At 40.5% G+C, this 18,174-nt stretch overlaps 1 protein-coding gene and 1 pseudogene across 1 annotated transcript; one reads left to right on the forward strand and one right to left on the reverse strand.

The window, feature by feature from the left end:
• The first annotated feature begins 749 nt into the window (after positions 1 to 749).
• Positions 750 to 1,381, forward strand: LOC139471442 (tigger transposable element-derived protein 4-like; annotated as a pseudogene).
• Positions 1,382 to 6,084: 4,703 nt separating this feature from the next.
• On the reverse strand, positions 6,085 to 6,564 carry LOC139471443 (uncharacterized). Its single transcript, XM_071253806.1, has one exon. The coding sequence runs from the start codon at positions 6,562 to 6,564 to the stop codon at positions 6,085 to 6,087; it is 480 nt and encodes a 159-aa protein (XP_071109907.1).
• Positions 6,565 to 18,174: the final 11,610 nt, after the last annotated feature.

The raw sequence follows: 18,174 nt of genomic DNA on the forward strand, positions 1-18,174 counted from the left end.
GGGTCTAGTGGTTAAAGCGTTCGCTCGTCACCCGAAGACCCGGGTTCGATTCCCGACATGGGTAAACTGTGTGAAGCCAATGTCTGGTGTCCCCCGCCGTGATATTGCTGGAATATTGCTATAAGCGGCGAAAACTATACTCACTCACTTGTATATGTAATGTTAGCTATATAACCACGTACCACACAGTCGGAGATCACTTGCTTGATGTTGGTACCTGCATATGTACAGCGTCTCAGCGTCTCAGCGTCTCAATCCAAACAATCTCAACAATATCCAGAAGGAGTTTTCTTTTCTATCTCTCTCTGCTGTGTCCTCTGCCCCTGTCTCTTGTTCCAAGCCGCCCGGGGCGGTCGGGTAGCCTAGTGGTTAAAGCGTTCGCTTGTCACGCCGAAGACCCGGGCTCGATTCCCGACATTGGTACAATGTGTGAAGCCCATTTCTATTGTGATATTGCTGGAATGTTGCTAAAAGCGACGTTAAACCATATTCACTCACTCCAAGCTGACCAACTTGCTTATTTCCATACATACATATGCTAAGTAATTATATACAGTAGAACACGGATATAACGAACATGGTTAGAGCGAACAAACGGATACAACGAGCTGTTGAAAAGTCCCCGATTTATCTCCAAACAAAAGCGTATCATTGTTTTGTTTGTAGACAACTGCCTTGCGCACCCTACTGTTTCCAATCTGACGAAGAACATTAAACTTTTGTTTCTTCCACCAAACACAACCACGAAGATGGACAAGGGGATAATCGCTAATCTGAAACAACACTACAAGAGGCAAATGATGTTATCCAGTTTTGAAAAGAAACAAGACCACGTGATAAGCATACTGAATGCAGTTGAGATGGTACACAGAGCATGGCGGCAAGTCAATGCAACATCAATAAAGAAAAAAAATTTTTAAAAAGACGGCTTCATGTTGACGGATGGCTGAATCCGACACTGACTCGGATGACATTCCGTTATCAGACTTGCGGGGTGTATGGACCGAGTTAAAGAAGGTCACAGACATTCCAACGGAAGTGACTGCAAGAGTTCATAGACGCAGACAGAGGTATCCTTGATGCAGAACGGCGGAGTGATGACATTGTCCAGTCGATTGTTGAAAAGCGAGATGGCATTAGCCGAGCGGATTCCAATGATGAAGACACGCAAGACAGGATCGACAGTGTCGAACCAGCCCCACCCTCCTTTGCCGATAGAGATAAGGTTCTTGAAACTCTATAGATCTTCATGAACTCTAAAAAATCAACAGAGATGACATTATTTGACAGTTTGGCCGATCTCAGCGATGCGGTTTCGCGAATACAGTCAGCGAAACGAGGCCAGAGCAAAATCACCGACTACACATCTCCCCGTAGGTAAATTGTGAAATGCTAAATATATTTACATGTATTTGATAAACAATGTTCTAAAAATGTTATGAATTAAATGTTATGAAATGTTATCAATCGAATACTATGAAGTGATCACTGCTAATACAAGTCAATGCTACATGTACAATTACGTACATTGTGTTTTGTTTTATCCAAGATGGCAGACGTTTCCGAGCGAAAACGTATATAACTAACAATGGATAAAACGAACTGATTTCTCTGGTCCCTTGTAGTTCGTTATACTCATGTTCTACTGTATACGGTTGACAAGATATGATAAGTTACAAATCATAAGATATAATAACATGTATATGATACAAGATTTAAGATACATATGACAATTTATAAGCTACATGTGATACAATGTGATTAGGTGCATGCAACAAGATAAACGATGCATATGATAATATATATTGAACAACAAAAGTTCCTGTGACATTGAATAAGATTTAATGCAAAGTTAAGACTTTTACCAAATCGGAAACAATTTCGGTTTGCAACAGATAAAATACTCCTGAAAGTGTTCAAATGGTTTAATTTGCCATACTGACTTCAGAAAATGCGTGATTTCATTAAAAAAAACAATGAACATGCCAAAGTGTCAATTTACAAATCAATAGCGTGTGTGTCCACCTCTGGTTGCGATGCAAGCTTGATAAACATAGTCTCACATATACCTATATGTGTGGTAGGCCAGTATTTGAGTAGATAGTGACTGGTAATTTATTGTAGGGTGGTGGTAGGCTTCTGAGATTGTATCAAATTTTGCTGACACCCAGAGTTGCTCCCTTCAAGAATGTTGGAAACCTAACAGCTGAGGAACGACGATTCAACAAAGACAGGCCATCGAGAGGGCAGTTGGACATTTGAAAGTTGAAAGGAAGATTCCGTCGGCTAAGAGAGGTTCTATTCCACAATGAAGAAGACGTTTGCAACTTCACGATATTGGCTGCTTGCATATGTCACAACATATGTGTTCTTAGTCAAGATAATGTGGAGAGATTTATTGATCATGATTGGCAGCTGTTTCCAAACAACTACCCAAATGTGTTTCAAAATGGGCACCATGGAGTTGCCTGACGACTATACCTATTGAATGTTGCATAGTTACACATTGATACCTGAAATGTGAAAGTCCTCAACAAAATAGATATTCATTGTTTCCACTCCCACTTACAAACTCGGAACAGACAAAACTTTCCTACATTGTATGATGGTAAAGTTTTGTAATCATCAGCAAGATATCTGCACTTTAGGCCCATTTATGTTTATTACTTTTTTATAAAACAGTTGACTGATATGTTTGAGATGAATGTAGGAAGTGGAATCTTTGTCTCCTCAGGATACCCTAGTTTTTACATTTGCAGATGTATCTGGGGTATCTGACACTCCAATTCAATTACAAAGGAATTGTTTTGTACTTCACGTTTTTGGTGATAGTTCTTGTATGAGAATAAATCAGAGTAAGACAAAATAATGGTATCTCATAAAAGCGGTCGACTCCGATCTTTTGATGACACTTGGGGGAAACACACTAAAAATTTGTACGCTACTTGTGTAACGTGCAAAAATAAGAAACAATCTTTCTATTGCTATGTATAAATACTGTATTACTGTAAAGTATGGACATTATTGCGGAAGTTCTAAAAAATATTGTACCAACAGCAAATACACCAGCATGCTCGAGAATGCCGAAAAAACTTATTGATATGTTTTTTTGGCATGTGGCTTACATTACCGAAATATATGTCAACACAATTAGATTTGGCATGTCCTGCTATATGACGGCGGTCTGTAGAGAAGCGAGTCTTGACCAGACAATGCACGATTACAATGTTTAACGTCGCACCCAGCAATATATCTGCTATATGACGGCGGTCTGTAGAGAAGCGAGTCTAGTCCAGACGATCCACGATTACCAGACGATCCACGATTGACATGATTACCCATCTACGCAACTAGGATACGATGCCATACATCATCCAAGTCAGCCAGCCTGACCACCCGATCCCATTTGTCTCCTCCTACGACAAGAATGGGTTGCTGGCGACTAATTCTATCCCGGATCTTCACGGGTAATGGTGTTACATGTCGATGGCTGCATAGGGACATCTTTGGGAGTACCTTAGCTGGCTCACCGACAGTAAAATAGATTTCCGTGAGGTATCCTCATTGATCTGTTAATACCTGGTGGCAAGTTGTCTTGTGTGCAGCGCATAGGGCAAACATCAGACGATGTCTGCCAACGTTGGTCACGGAGAGTAAGTGGATGGTGACCGCTTGACTCCTGAGTGTTTCTCGGGCTTCGTTTCTGCCCACCACAAGCACATGAGGTGTCACCTTGGGCAAGTGACTTTGTTCAAAACATGCCTCCATGGTATGGAGGGGAGGGGAGGTGAAATGGGGTTTAACGTCGCGTCCAAGATTATTGCACTCATATAGCGCCCTGCGCGTACGTGTGGCTGCTTGTACTAGTCCGGACTGATGGCTAGCTCACTGAGATACCATGCCGCAGTTTAACATGAATACCCCACTCAGACACAGTATACTGACTCCGAGCCGATGAGTCCTGTTTTTGGCCCTTAATGCCGAGCGCCAGACAGGGTCCAAGTACCCTCTTTTAACGTCTTTTGGTATGACGCGGCCGGGGATGGAACCCCGGACCTTCCGCTCTCCGGGCGGCGCTCTACCACTTGACAACGGAGGCGGTCTCTATGGTATGGAGGAAGATCAGCCTTGTTCTCTTTAGAACCTTGAAATAATTTTGATTTTTTTTAAAAAATTCATGTTATAATTTAACATTTTAGTTGATTTTTTGGCACTCAAAGATGATAAAGGATTAGTCAGCATCAACATTTCGATTTATGGTCAATATGAAAATATAAAATAATTACTGAGTGAAAAATACTCAATGTAAATAAAAAAAACATGGAAGGAACTACGGACGGGCCATTTCATATCGGGGAATGGGTGGATTTTACCTAAAAAATTCAATTGTCACCAAAAATTCCTGAAAAAAATAATTATAATTTATAATTGAAACATGCCTGCTACAGACATTACATTAAAGTGTTTTTCTTTTTTAAAAATACAGGCTCATAGTTTTAAATAAAAACCTATCCACAAAGGCTGTTCTATGGTGATAATAGCGGGATGGTGCATCAATAATTTCTTTCCATTTCTTTTTCAGAGCTAAACATTTATTGAATGCTAGCTGTGAATTCACTTTGCAGTTGATCTTGGAAAGAATAGGTCTTCAGCAACCCATGCTTGCTGTAAAAGGCGACTATGCTTGTCGTGAGAGGCGAGTATCGGGTGGTCAGGCTCACTGACTTGGTTGATGCATGTCATCGATCCCAATTGTCTGGATCGATGCTCAAGATGCCAGTCACTGGATTGTCTGGTCCAGACCTGATTATTTACAGATCGCCGTTAAATAGCTGGAACTTTCAAAACAAACAAACAAACACAAAGCATATACGTTGTATTTTTAAAGAGCATTATGGTTCTTCGTAGAAGCAAACAAGTCAAATCTCTCATGACGAAAGGACAGTAACAGGTCTTTTTACTATTCCTTCCAAAATGTAGAATCAGTTGAGTATCTTTCTGTTTCTTTGGAGGTGGGTCATGTCTTTTGTTCCTCTTGACCCTCTCCATTTCCAACTAATTATTCCCTGTCGTTTGCATACCCAAGAATCTGTGCCATGAGTATCACACCACGTTGAGTGAGTGAGTGAAATAAAACGTCACATCGGCCATATTTCAGCCATAACGTCAAGAAACAGTTATAATAATTATATTTTGATTTAATAAAAAGCTAAGACTAAGACATAATTGTTATGGATGAGCAACTTCTTTATTACAATTGGGCGACGTTTCAGTGTAGATTCTAACACCGTTATCAAGCAGAGGATGTACAAACTAGGTATAAGCATGATATATATATATATACATAACAATAGATAGATGTTTATATAACAGGTAAGGTTGATGTACACTGATTGATTAGGTAGTTATAAGACAAGTTTATACAAGAGATGGGATTGATGTACAGTGATAGATGGGTATGGGATTAACACAAGGATTACAAAGAAGGAATGTATGGGAAACCACCGGGGAGATTATAGTTCAGTTTAGTTTTGGCAAACTGATGAGATCATGGTAAGCTGGAGGGATGTATCATCCTTGATCTCTGTTTATGGCTGGCTGAATTCTATTGATGCAAATGGCTTCTCTAAATTTTCTGAGCTTGAAGTCTTTCTGGTTTGTTGTTTGTTGTTTGTTGAAGTTGTCCCACTTAATATTGTGGCTGGGGTGGATTTGGGTGTGGTCAGAGATAGCAGATTTAGAGTCTTTTTGTAGGACAGAGGCATGATGTTCTTTTAAGCGTTGGTTGAGAGGTCTTGAAGTTTTACCTACATATGAGTCGCCGCATTCACACACTATGTGGTACACAACACCAGCTGGATCTTGTTTGCGTGTGCTTGGTGGTTTACCTGTGGCATTGAGGAGGTTCTGAATTGTCTGGCCTCTCTGGAACACAACATCTATATTGGCTTCATGTTTAAGTAGTCTGCGGATGTGGTGGCTGGTAGTTCCTATGTAGGGCAGGCTGATGACGAAAGGGGCTGTTTGTTGGCGGGGGGGGGGGGTATCACTGGTGTTGAGGATGCTATTGATGGTTTGGTTGACTTACTTGACAGGGTATATGTTGTAACTGGTAAAGACAGTGCGGAGAAGGTTGAGTTCGGCTTCTAGGAGTTGGGGCGTGGAGGAGATATTTTTGGCTCGTCTGGCTAGGGTGGAGATGATGCCTCTCGAGCTCTTGACTTGTGGTGGGTGGTTAGAGCTATGATGTAGGTATTGGTCAGTATGGGTTCTTTTGCGGTAGACACTGGTCTGGAGCCTGTTTTGGTGATCCTTCTCGACTCGGACGTCAAGGAAAGGTAACTGGTTTTTAGACTCGGATTCCATGGTGAACTGCATTCGTGGGTGTTGGGCGTTCAGATGATTGAGGAGGGCTATGGGGTCATCGTCTTGTTGCAGAATGACAAAGGTGTCGTCTACTTTCCGGAACCAGCAGAGAGGGGTGATGGGTGATGTCTGGAGGGCTTTTTCTTCTAGGTCTGTCATGCAGATCTCTGTGATGATGGGGGATAATGGGGAACTCATGGGGAGACCATGGGTATGCTGATAAATCTTGTCTTGCCAAGTGAAGTAGGTAAAGCTGATGCAGGATTTTAAAAGTCTGGTGATGCTGTCAGTAGAAAGGTTGGTGTCTAGAGTATCATGGATGTCATATATTCTCTATGTATATGCAGATTATCAGTAGTGTAAATAAACACCTTCATAGTTAACATTTAACTTTTATTAACCATAAAAACAGGACGTTTAAAGTTCTTTGGAGTTACATCCCTTTACTCGGGGCACACATATATGTATAGGTCAGTATCCACTGGCGAGGACGCTCAGTGGGTATAGGCAATTAAGCCGGTGCATCCGGTCATGTATGGAAATACCCAGACAGAGGTTGGCAAATAGTATAAGCCACATTATCACAGGTCATTCGAATATACACAACACATTTTAGTCTGGACAAGCTTTTCACACATCTTTGATCTTTAAAACAAATGTTGGTTGGTTGGTTGATTGGTTTGTTGTTAAACGCCGCACTCAGCAATATTTCCAGATATATGACGGCGGTCTGGACAAGACAATCCAGTGATTGATAACATGAGCATCGATCCACACAATTGGGATCGATGACATGCGTCAACCAAGTCAGCGAGCCTAACAACCCGATCCCGTTACTCGCATTTTACGACAGGCATAGTCGCCTTTTACGGCAAGCATTGGTTGCTGAAGACCTATTCTACCCCGGATCTTCACGGATCATTAAAACAAATGTTGGGTAGATATCATCAGTTGTGATAATACATTTGTCAGTTTCCTGACGGGAAATTTAAACATACATTGCTGAATGGATCAGGTCAATTAGTTTCTCCATGGAGGACACTTTGTTGTGTACTCCAAGTTTCTCTCGCAAGTCAGCCACAAACATGTTATCTAAATGTGACTGAGTACTGGGAGCAACGCTGTTGAAGTCATTTTGTATATTGGCCCTCTTTGCGCATCTGGCCTCTTGTAGCTCAGATTCCCAGTACTCAAGTTAACGTTTTGTGTAAGGTCGTTTTGTCCTAGCCAAGTGTGACTGACTTTCGACACGCTTTCTAACAGTCATAGTCTCAATGGGACCGTCCCACTTTTGTGTTTTCTGCTGATGAATCTTTTTGATATCATCATATATTTTTTCAAGAGCTTGTCCACTAAATTTGGCAATATTCCCATGCCTTGACGTGAAAACGGGTACATGGTACACTTAGCAGTGCATGTAGGGAGTGATATTCTTTTTCAAGAAGCCCCTCCTTTTCTCCCCTACTCTAAGAAGTAACTATCAACTCCCTAGCCTTGTTGTGCAACTGTCGTGCGGCACTGCATTCCCCGCCAACTACGAATTTGTAAATGTCCCTGAACCCTGTCCAAACGTCGATGAAGTCTGTCTCCGTACCTGGAGTCAGTCGACCGTGAAGTTTGTCAGGCAGTTGGTTGAGAACTTTTTTCTTGATGTCCCCTGACAGATTGGTCCACTGTAGACCCTTGCTATCCCTATCCTCCCATACATAAAATGACTACCCACAACTTATGATGCTTTCTACTATCCCATTTAAATATTTAGGTTTCCCTTGCCTTAATTTTGCTAACTCTTTATCCCTTGCAAGAACGTCCGTGATTCTCATCAATAGAAGTAGCTCGTCCATGACAAAGTTGTCGACAGCAATTTCAAACAGTTGTGTGAGTTGAACGCCTAACTGAGGCTTATCTGAATGCGATCTTATCTCGTCAATTGTTCTGCATATAGGGTTGATAGAGAAATACATTCAGTCATGCGTCATGTTGTGTCGGTCGTCGGTCGTCTTTGTGTACTTCACGCAGTGGACACGCATAATTTCCAGTAGAACCCCCCTAAGCCAAGAACTAACTGAATCATTTTCAAATCAGCCGCAAAGAAAATTTCGACCTCTACACATCTGTCCCCAATTTGGATGAACTTGTCCTTAACGATGGAGTTAACTTCTTCGAACAACGGGACCAGAGACATTTTGAGGTTGCTGTAGTTCTCTTTGCAGATGATAATTGCTAACGTGTATTGATTTACTGATGATTGTTTGATTGCATCATCTATGATATTGAAATTTGAGAGGCTACTAACTCTAGTCCCATCCCAATCAAACTTCAATCTAACTTTTTCCACACTTAGCCTAGACTCTAAATACTCTCACTCACTCACTCACTAGCTCTTTCTTAAAACTCATCACTGCTCCTGGAACATTGCCTGTACTCTATGTATTTTGAACTCGCGTGACAGTTTAGCTCTATATTCTACAACTGCCCCGACTCTGGGCAGGTCTTTGTTGATCTGGGCAATTTCGTGATAAGTTGAGTCACTTACCCCAAATTTATCAAATACAAACAAGATCTGTGACAAATTTTCACTTTCCCCATCTACCGATTCCTGATCATAATTTACTGTATTTTTTCCCCATTTGATGACTTTAGTTTAAGACAAGCTGGTGTAAGTTCAAAGGTTCTAATGACATCTAATGCCTTCAATGTAGATGCATGAATATTGTTCAGGGTTCTGTAGGTCTGGCGTTTGTTCATTTTGTCAAACTGTCTTGACTGAGTGCTGATTGGGGTGGCGTTCCAGCAAGCTCCACAACAGTCTCCCTCATTTGCCTAGCATTTACAACTTTTTCCTCTCATAACCCTATTTGTAAGACTGCTTTACATACGCCTGCTTTTTCACACCAGTAAGCCTTTTGAATTTTTTTTCATCTAACTTTTGAAATTGTAACGCGATTGTTGTAATTGTATTACATTTAAATTTGCATTTAGAATGTCCATGAAAGTGAAATCAGGATGTGCGGTTGAGTTACTGCCTATTTCTCGCAACCATTTATGGAAAATTTCTTAAAAGAGACAATTTTCGGCTGATTGTGGAGTTGGTTATGCACTGACAAATGATATATTAATTCTACTTCTCAAAGAAGTACCCCTAACATCATTGCTTTTTGCCCTGGCTGTATACGTGTACCTAGTCAACCACACATTTAGAATCCAGAAGATGAACCGAAGATAGGTCATACTAAGTGTTTATTACTAGGAGGCACTCGTGAAGAGCAACCTCCTCGTGGTGAGTGCTGGGTAGCACTAATAGCTCTTCCCCCGTGTGGAACCGGGGAAGAATATTTCCACAGCACCCCATTGCTGGTCGTAAGAGGCGACCAAAGTGGGCAACCCGTTTGCCGTGGGTTGCGCCCCTGTGTCGGTGGAGGTCGGGATTCTGGTGGTTGAGGGCACTGGAGCCAGGAACAGGTGTTCCTTTTGCCCAACACACCACTTTGACCCTACTCCACCTAGACGGGTGGTAGAATGGGCCCGGTTCTATCAATCGGCTGGTCATGTCATGCCCTGGCATGGTAAATACATTGTATTGTATTGTATTACTTATAGAAAGTACTTTTGAATATTGCTCATTATAAATGTATGGCTGTAACTTTGCCTAGAGTCCAATGCCTGTAGGCGGTGGCTCATGGGCCAATCTGGCATTATTGACCTCCAGGTTCTATTTGTCTTGAGATAATTGTCAAGGGCCGAACCAGCCTGACTTTTGTTCTGTTTGACATATAGCTACCGGTGTCCTTCTTGCTGGAGTATAGCATCCCCGTAACCCTGGTGTTTGTAGTCGGCTTCCACTACAATACTACAATATTGTCCTTGTTGACACTCCATGGTGGGTGGGGAGCCGGGATGTTGAATCACTTTTCTCTATCATGGCTACTCAACAATACACTGGTTCTCGAACGAAAAATAAGAGACGACTAGCTATGGAGGTCACTCCTTCACTGGCATTACAGCGTAGCGGACCATCCCCCAGATCACGATCTCCAATTGAACCCCCATGAGCTGCTCTGCTCCCTTAATACAATGGAATTGCCGAGGACTTCGGAACAATTTAAATGACCTTCAGCTTTTAATGCAAGATTTAAAACCATCTGCATTTTGTTTACAAGAAACTTTCCTTAAAACTACTGACAAATTTGATTTTAGACAGTATGATTCCTACCATTGCTTTTCCCCTTCAGGGGATAGAGCGACTGGGGGATCTTCTGTTATTGTGAGGCAGGGCGTCATCCACAGTACTGTACCTCTCAATACCCCTCTTCAGGCTGTTGCGGTACGGGTAACATTAAATATTGTTTTTACTTTATGTTCTTTGTATGTCCCACCATCGTACTCTCTCCGACAGTCTGATCTTCAGGCACTGTATGACCAGCTCCCTAAGCCCTGTGTCATCATGGGAGATTTGAATGGTCATAACCCACTTTGGGGTAGTAATGATATCAATAACAAAGGAAAACTACTAGAGGATTTTTTCTTAACGAACGATTTATGCATTTTTAATGATGGTTCTCATAAGTATCTTCATCCGGCAACTAGAACTTACTCTTGCCTTGACTTGTCCGTTGTAGACTCTAATTTACTTGATGAATTTGAATGGTCAGTCCACAATGACCTCTTTGGAAGTTACCATTTTCCTACCATTATAAAATCTGTGACACCATCTGATATTCCTCCATCATCAAGATGGAATTTTCCTAAGGCAAACTGGGCTTTATATGAAGTCCTTTGCACTAACCAACTAAATCCTGATGTTTTTATTGATGCCACTGATCCTATAAAGCTTTTCTCTGACATTCTTAAGAAAATAGCTGATGAATGTATTTCGAAGTCCTCTTCCAATCCTCACATTCGTAAACCATGGTTTAGCAATGATTGCAAACTAGCTAGGAAGGCGAGGAAAAAAGCTGAACAATATTTCCGTCGACATTCTATGGTCCACAAGTTAAATAAATTCAAAATATTCAACGCTAAAGCACGGGCATACATTTAAACAAAACAAGCGTCAGTCTTGTCAAAATTATGTCTCGAAGATAAATTCACGTACGCCGATATCGACGGTATGGAACATGATTAAGAAAATAAAAGGTAAGGGTTCTAAATCTAGTGTCCACCACCTTAAAAATGGGAATGAATTATTAACCGATACTCCTGATATTGCTAACAAACTTGGTGAAACTCTGGCTCAACATTCTTCCTCCTCGAACTATGCCCCTCAATTCCAAAAATATCAAAAGCAACAAGAAAAGAAACCTTTTAATTTTACTTCCGATAATGGAGAGGATTACAATGAAATCTTCTCCATTCATGAACTCAATACTGCCCTTGGGCAAGCTCATGACACTGCTTCCGGGTCTGATAATATACATTATCAACTCTTAAAACATTTACCGCAATCCTGTTTAGAAACCCTCTTGATGATCTTTGATAAAATCTGGACGTCTGGAGAATTTCCTTCTTCATGGCGTGATGCTATTGTAATTCCCATACCTAAACCTGGTCGTGATCATACTGATCCTTCCAATTATCGACCAATTTCATTGACTAGTTGCGTTTGCAAAACCATGGAACGCATGGTCAATAACAGATTAACCTGGTACTTAGAATCCCATAACTTAATCACAAGTATCCAATGTGGATTCCGTAAAAATCGCAGTACCATTGACCATTTAGTTCGATTGGAGTCATTCGTTAAGAATGCCATTGTAAATAAGCAACATGCAGTGTCTATCTTTTTCGATCTAGAAAAAGCATACTACACTACATGGAAGCACGGTATTTTAAAAGACTTACATGACTTTGGATTGCGAGGCCGTTTGCCTCAATTTATATCCAAGTTTTTATCTGACAGACAGTTTCAAGTCCGCGTGGGTACTACCCTGTCTGATCATTATAATCAGGATCAGGGTGTCCCAGAAGGAAGTATTTTGTCTGTCACATTGTTCAGCATTAAAATAACTAGCCTCTCTAAGGTATTAAATGACTCCATTGATGGATCTTTATTTGTGGATGACTTTAACATATCATGTCGTGGTAAAAACATGCATACTATCGAAAGACAATTACAATTATGTCTCAATAAGATAAATAAATGGTGTTTAGAAAATGGTTTTAAATTTTCGAAATCCAAAACAAACTGTTTACACTTTTGTAGGAAATACAAACCTCATAAAGACCCTGAGTTAGTTTTAGATAGCACTCCGATTAAAGTTGTAAAAGAGGCTAAATTCCTGGGTATTCTTTTTGACCACCATTTAACCTTTTTACCACATATAAAATATTTGAAAAATAAATGCCTGAAGGCCCTTGACCTACTGAAAGTTGTTTCAAATTCCAAGTGGGGAGGGGATCAGAAAACCCTACTCCAATTATACAGAGCACTAATTCGCTCAAAACTGGATTATGGCTCCATCGTCTATGGTGGAGCCTGCAAAAGCAACCTTAAACTTTTGGATACTATCCATCATCAAGGTCTAAGACTATGTCTTCGATCTTTCCGAACTTCTCCTATTCACAGTCTGTACGTTGAAGCTGATGAGTCATCTCTTAAACAACGCCGCATTAAATTATCCGTACAGTATGTCTCTAAATTACGCTCTAATAATTCGAATCCAGCATATGACTGTTTTTAACCCCATCTATGAAAATCTCTATTAAAAAAATCATCGGTTCTCCCCCCACTTGGAATAAGACTTCAATCTGATATTTCAGCTGCTCAAATTAATCTTGACGATATAGCCCCCACGCAGCTTTTGTCTTCTCCACCTTGGCAGTTAGTAAAGCCAGAGGTGGATCTGACATTAACTAAATTAAAGAAATCGGAAACTAATCCACTTATTTATCAACAAAAATGCAATGAATTAAGAAACACATATAATACTTACAAATCTATATTTACAGATGGATCCATGGATAGTGGCGCTGTTTCCAGCGCCACTGTCATTGGATCCAGGACTATCTCCTCCAGATTACCCGATAATAGTTCTATTTTCACAGCAGAGGCCAATGCCATTTTAACAGCTTTACAATATATCAGTACACAGTCAAAATATAAGAAATTTATCATATTTTCCGATTCTCTTTCTTGCCTGCAGGCTATCCATAACGTATCATGTCAACATCCACTTTTAATCAAAATTATTGAATTATTTAATGAACTTGCTACTGGCCAATATGACATCGTCTTTTGTTGGTTGCCCAGTCATGTGGGCAGCAAAGGCAACTCAATGGCTGATGCTGCTGCAAAAAGCAGCACTCAACAAATCTGTGACACCACTTCTTATCCCATACACTGATTTTAAACCTGTAATCAGATCTTATATTTGTGATCTTATGCATAAGAAGTGGGACTCCCCAGTCGGTATCAATAAATTACATGAAATTAAACCAAATATTGGTTACACCTATTTGGGCTGTCAGTCCAGATTTGAAGAGGTCATTATGCGACGATGTCGTATTGGCCATAGCAGGTATACACACGAATATCTTTTAAAAGGTGAGGATCCTCCATTTTGTATCCCTTGTGATGAGAATCACCGTCAAGCACGTCCTGCTTGATTGTGTTGATTTTTCCATCACAAGGGATAAATATTTCAAATCGTCATCTATTAAGGATCTTTTTAGCAGTATCGATTCTCGTTTAATCATTGTTTTTTTAAAAGAAATAGAGTTGTGTGCAAAATTTTGATTGTGTTTTGTGAAATATAAATGTTTTATGATTGGTAGATTACATTAGCAACTGAGAATGTTAGTGGCTGTATCCTCGAGGGGGGTTAAAGTACTGTAAAAGTATTGTCCTCCTGAGACGCTACATAAGTTCCACTTCTTTCAAGGTAAATTTAGTACTACCGTGTTTTAATCGTAGAATATGTGTCATTTTAAGACGTGAGGTTAACTCTGCCAATAATCGCCAACCACTGAAGGGATGGTGTAAATCCTGCTGGGGTCCATGCAGGTAGCAAAAGTACTGTAAGTCCCCATGGACCCTGGCGTGGTGATCTACCTTCAGTTGTTGGTGATCTATAGCCTGTTTTTATGTTGTGTTGTAAAATGTTAATATCTTTTTACATGCTCTCTGACTAGTTTTATGTACATCTGTGATATTCTAGTTATTATACTGCCCTTCGTCGGCAGAATTGTATGCAGTTTAAAATATATTGTTCATGTCAACTTTTGTTTCGTCACGATATGGCTGAAATATTGCCGATGTGACGTTAAACTTAAACTCACTCACTCACTCAATTGAGTTTGGACCAACGATCCTGGTCTATAGAAGGCATAACAGTACAAGGAACGACGGGGTAGTAGACTACGTGGCTACCAGTGCCCTCCATTTGTATTATATGTTGACAGACCCGTGAAGATCCGGGGTACAATAGGTCTTCAGTAACCCATGCTTGCCGTAAAAGCGACTATGCTTTTCGTAAGGGGCGATTAAAGCGATCCGGTGGTCAGGCTCGCCGACTTGGTTGATGCATGTCATCGTATCACAATTGCGTGGATCGATGCCCATGATGTCAATCACTTGATTGTGTGGCCCAGACTCGATTAATTACAGACCGCCGTCATATAGCTGGATTATTGCTGAGTGTTGTGTTAAACAACTTTGAAACAAACGAACGAACAAACCAACCGAGGATGTTAAAAAATGTTGATACTTAGTATTTTGGGGGACGATATGAGATTGACTGTTACACGTAATACTGCTGAATCATACAAAGGTAAAACGAATACTCGATGACACCCGCAACCTTGTTGCTAGGCTGACGTCACATGGCATTGTTTCGCCGATGGATCTTGCAACAAAATTCCACAAATTACGTTATCGGGTATTGTGACGTGATTGTAAACTTTGAGGTGCAAGGCCCCGTTCCACAAGGGGATCGTATTGTAGTGCAACTACACTCGTTAGTCTAAGTTAAAGTATGTGAATTGCGATAACCTCAGCGATACGATAATTTTGTGGAACGGACGCCTGAATTCTAAAGGTGGACCGTTGTATGGTATTTAATTCATACGTTTCAACTTTTGACATGTTTGAAGTATTACTCAATTGGATTATGCCGTGGATACCAATTGCGTGGATCGATGCTCACGGTGACTATTGATGAATATTGCTGAGTGCGCACAAAACAAACAAAAGACAAACAAAACCACTATGTATACCATTGTTTATCATTGTATGCATTCCTATCACCCGTGTGGATGATCCAGACAATTATTATCATGAAATAGTAGACAGTTTTAGAAATTTTTCACAAATTGTATTTGAATGTTGCTCTGCTCTTTGCCTTAGGACAGATGGTGCTATACTGGGAGGAAACAGCCCCTCCCTCTTTTATACCCCGCATGCCGACTAAAAAAGCGTATTCCGATCTTTCATACTGGAAGACGTCCTGTCATTTTGGAACATGATATAAACTCCAGAAGGAAACACCCATAAAACATATTTCCAAGCATGAACTCAACCCCTGCTATATGTGTATCCCATTTTATCTAAAGAGGGGACCCGTGAAGATCCGGGGTAGAATAGGTCTTCAGCAACCCATGCTTGCTGTAAAATGCGACTATGCTAGTCGTAAAAGGCGACTAACGGGATCGGGTGGTCAGGCTCGCTGACTTGTTGATGCATATCATCGTATTCCAATTGCGTGGATCGATGCTCATGATGTCAGTCACTGGATTGTCTGGTCCAGACTCGATTATTTACAGGCCGCCGTCATATAGCTGGACTATTGTTGAGTGCAGCATAAAACAACACACAAACTAACCAACTTAAGGGGGAAAAACAGAAGGCTCTGGGATCAAGATAGTTAAAAAAACACTTAAAACGGCTGTTTCAATGTCTTTGCCCAAAAGATTATTTTGTCATTGCTACTTCCGCCCACCTATAGAAGCATCGACCCGGTTCAAGTAAACATGAGACGTCAATACATGGAAAGAGGACGAAAAATTACCGGTAGCTATTCAAGACCATTCACTGAGGGTTTAGTATTTTCTTCATCATACTAAGTCCCCATATTTCTTTCTGCTTTTAAATATTACTCAACTAGTTTTAAATCTAATCTGTGATATTCTAGTTACCGTACTGTCCTTCGATGACAGGTTTATATAAAGTATAAATAATTGTATCATTAACTTCCCATCACGATATGGCTGAAATATTGCCGATGTGACGTTAGATTTTAAGTCACTCACTCTTCATCATACAGCCAATGCAATGCAGGGCATGTCTCACCGTCAACACACAGACAGCACGTGGTTACATAATAAATAAGAAACGGATGCATATAATTGTTGACCCAGCAACTAAATGGCAGATAAACGAAATTACTACCCATGAGATGTACAGCGCATCGACAATAGGCGAAGAGCCTTACTTTTCGTATTATCATTGAATAGCATTCATTAAATTACTATGAGATGTCGCCAAAAATTGAAACATAACACATGCAAAGAGTCCCCAATTGCTTATAATATAACAGTCGCCGATTGCTCTCCGATGCAACACACAAATAGTCCCCGATTGCTTATAATATAACAGTCGCCGATTGCTCGCCGATGCAACACACAAATAGTCCCCGACTGCTTATAAATGAAATTTACATAAATAGTCTCCGATCGCATATGAATGCAACACACACACACAATCCCCGATCTCACATAGATGCAACACACACACATTTCCTCCGATTGCTTATAGAGGCAACAAACTATAGATCCAACACACACAGACAGTCACCGATCGCTCTCCGATGCAACACACAAACAAATAGTCCCACAAATAGTCCCCGATTGCTTATAAAAGAAATTCACATAAATAGACCCCGATTGCTAATAGATGCAACACACACAACCAGTCCCTGATCGCTTTACCATGCAAAACACATGAATAGTCTCCGATCGCATACAGATGCAACACACACAAATAGCCCACGATTGCTTATAGATGCAACACACACAAATAATCCCTGATCGTTTATAGATGAAACACACAAATACTCCTCGAATGCTTGTAGCTCCAACACACACAAATAGTCCCCTATTGTCTATAGATGCAACACACATAAATAGTCCACGATTGCTAATAGATGCAACATACCCAAAAAAATAGTCCCCTATTGTCTATAGATGCAACACACATAAATAGTCCGCGATTGCTAATAGATGCAACACACCCAAACAAATAGTCCCCTATTGTCTATAGATGCAACACACATAAATAGTCCACGATTGCTAATAGATGCAACACACCCAAACAAATAGTCCCCTATTGTCTATAGATGCAACACACATAAATAGTCCACGATTGCTAATAGATGCAACACACCCAAACAAATAGTCCCCTATTGTCTATAGATGCAACACACATAAATAGTCCACGATTGCTAATAGATGCAACATACCCAAACAAATAGTCCCCTATTGTCTATAGATGCAACACACATAAATAGTCCACGATTGCTAATAGATGCAACACACCCAAACAAATAGTCCCCTATTGTCTATAGATGCAACACACATAAATAGTCCACGATTGCTAATAGATGCAACACACCCAAACAAATAGTCCCCTATTGTCTATAGATGCAACACACATAAATAGTCCACGATTGCTAATATATGCAACACACCCAAACAAATAGTCCCCTATTGTCTATAGATGCAACACACATAAATAGTCCACGACTGCTAATAGATGCAACACACGCAAACAAATAGTCCCCTATTGTCTGTAGATGCAACACACATAAATAGTCC

This window comes from Haliotis cracherodii, unplaced genomic scaffold (genome assembly GCF_022045235.1).
Source record: "Haliotis cracherodii isolate W230 unplaced genomic scaffold, xgHalCrac1.p SCAF_22, whole genome shotgun sequence".
NCBI classification, from domain to species: domain Eukaryota; kingdom Metazoa; phylum Mollusca; class Gastropoda; order Lepetellida; family Haliotidae; genus Haliotis; species Haliotis cracherodii.

Coding starts and splice junctions, on each gene's coding strand:
- LOC139471443 (XM_071253806.1), bottom strand. CDS start 6,564: ATGAGTTCCCCATTATCCCCCATCATCACAGAGATCTGCATGACAGAC.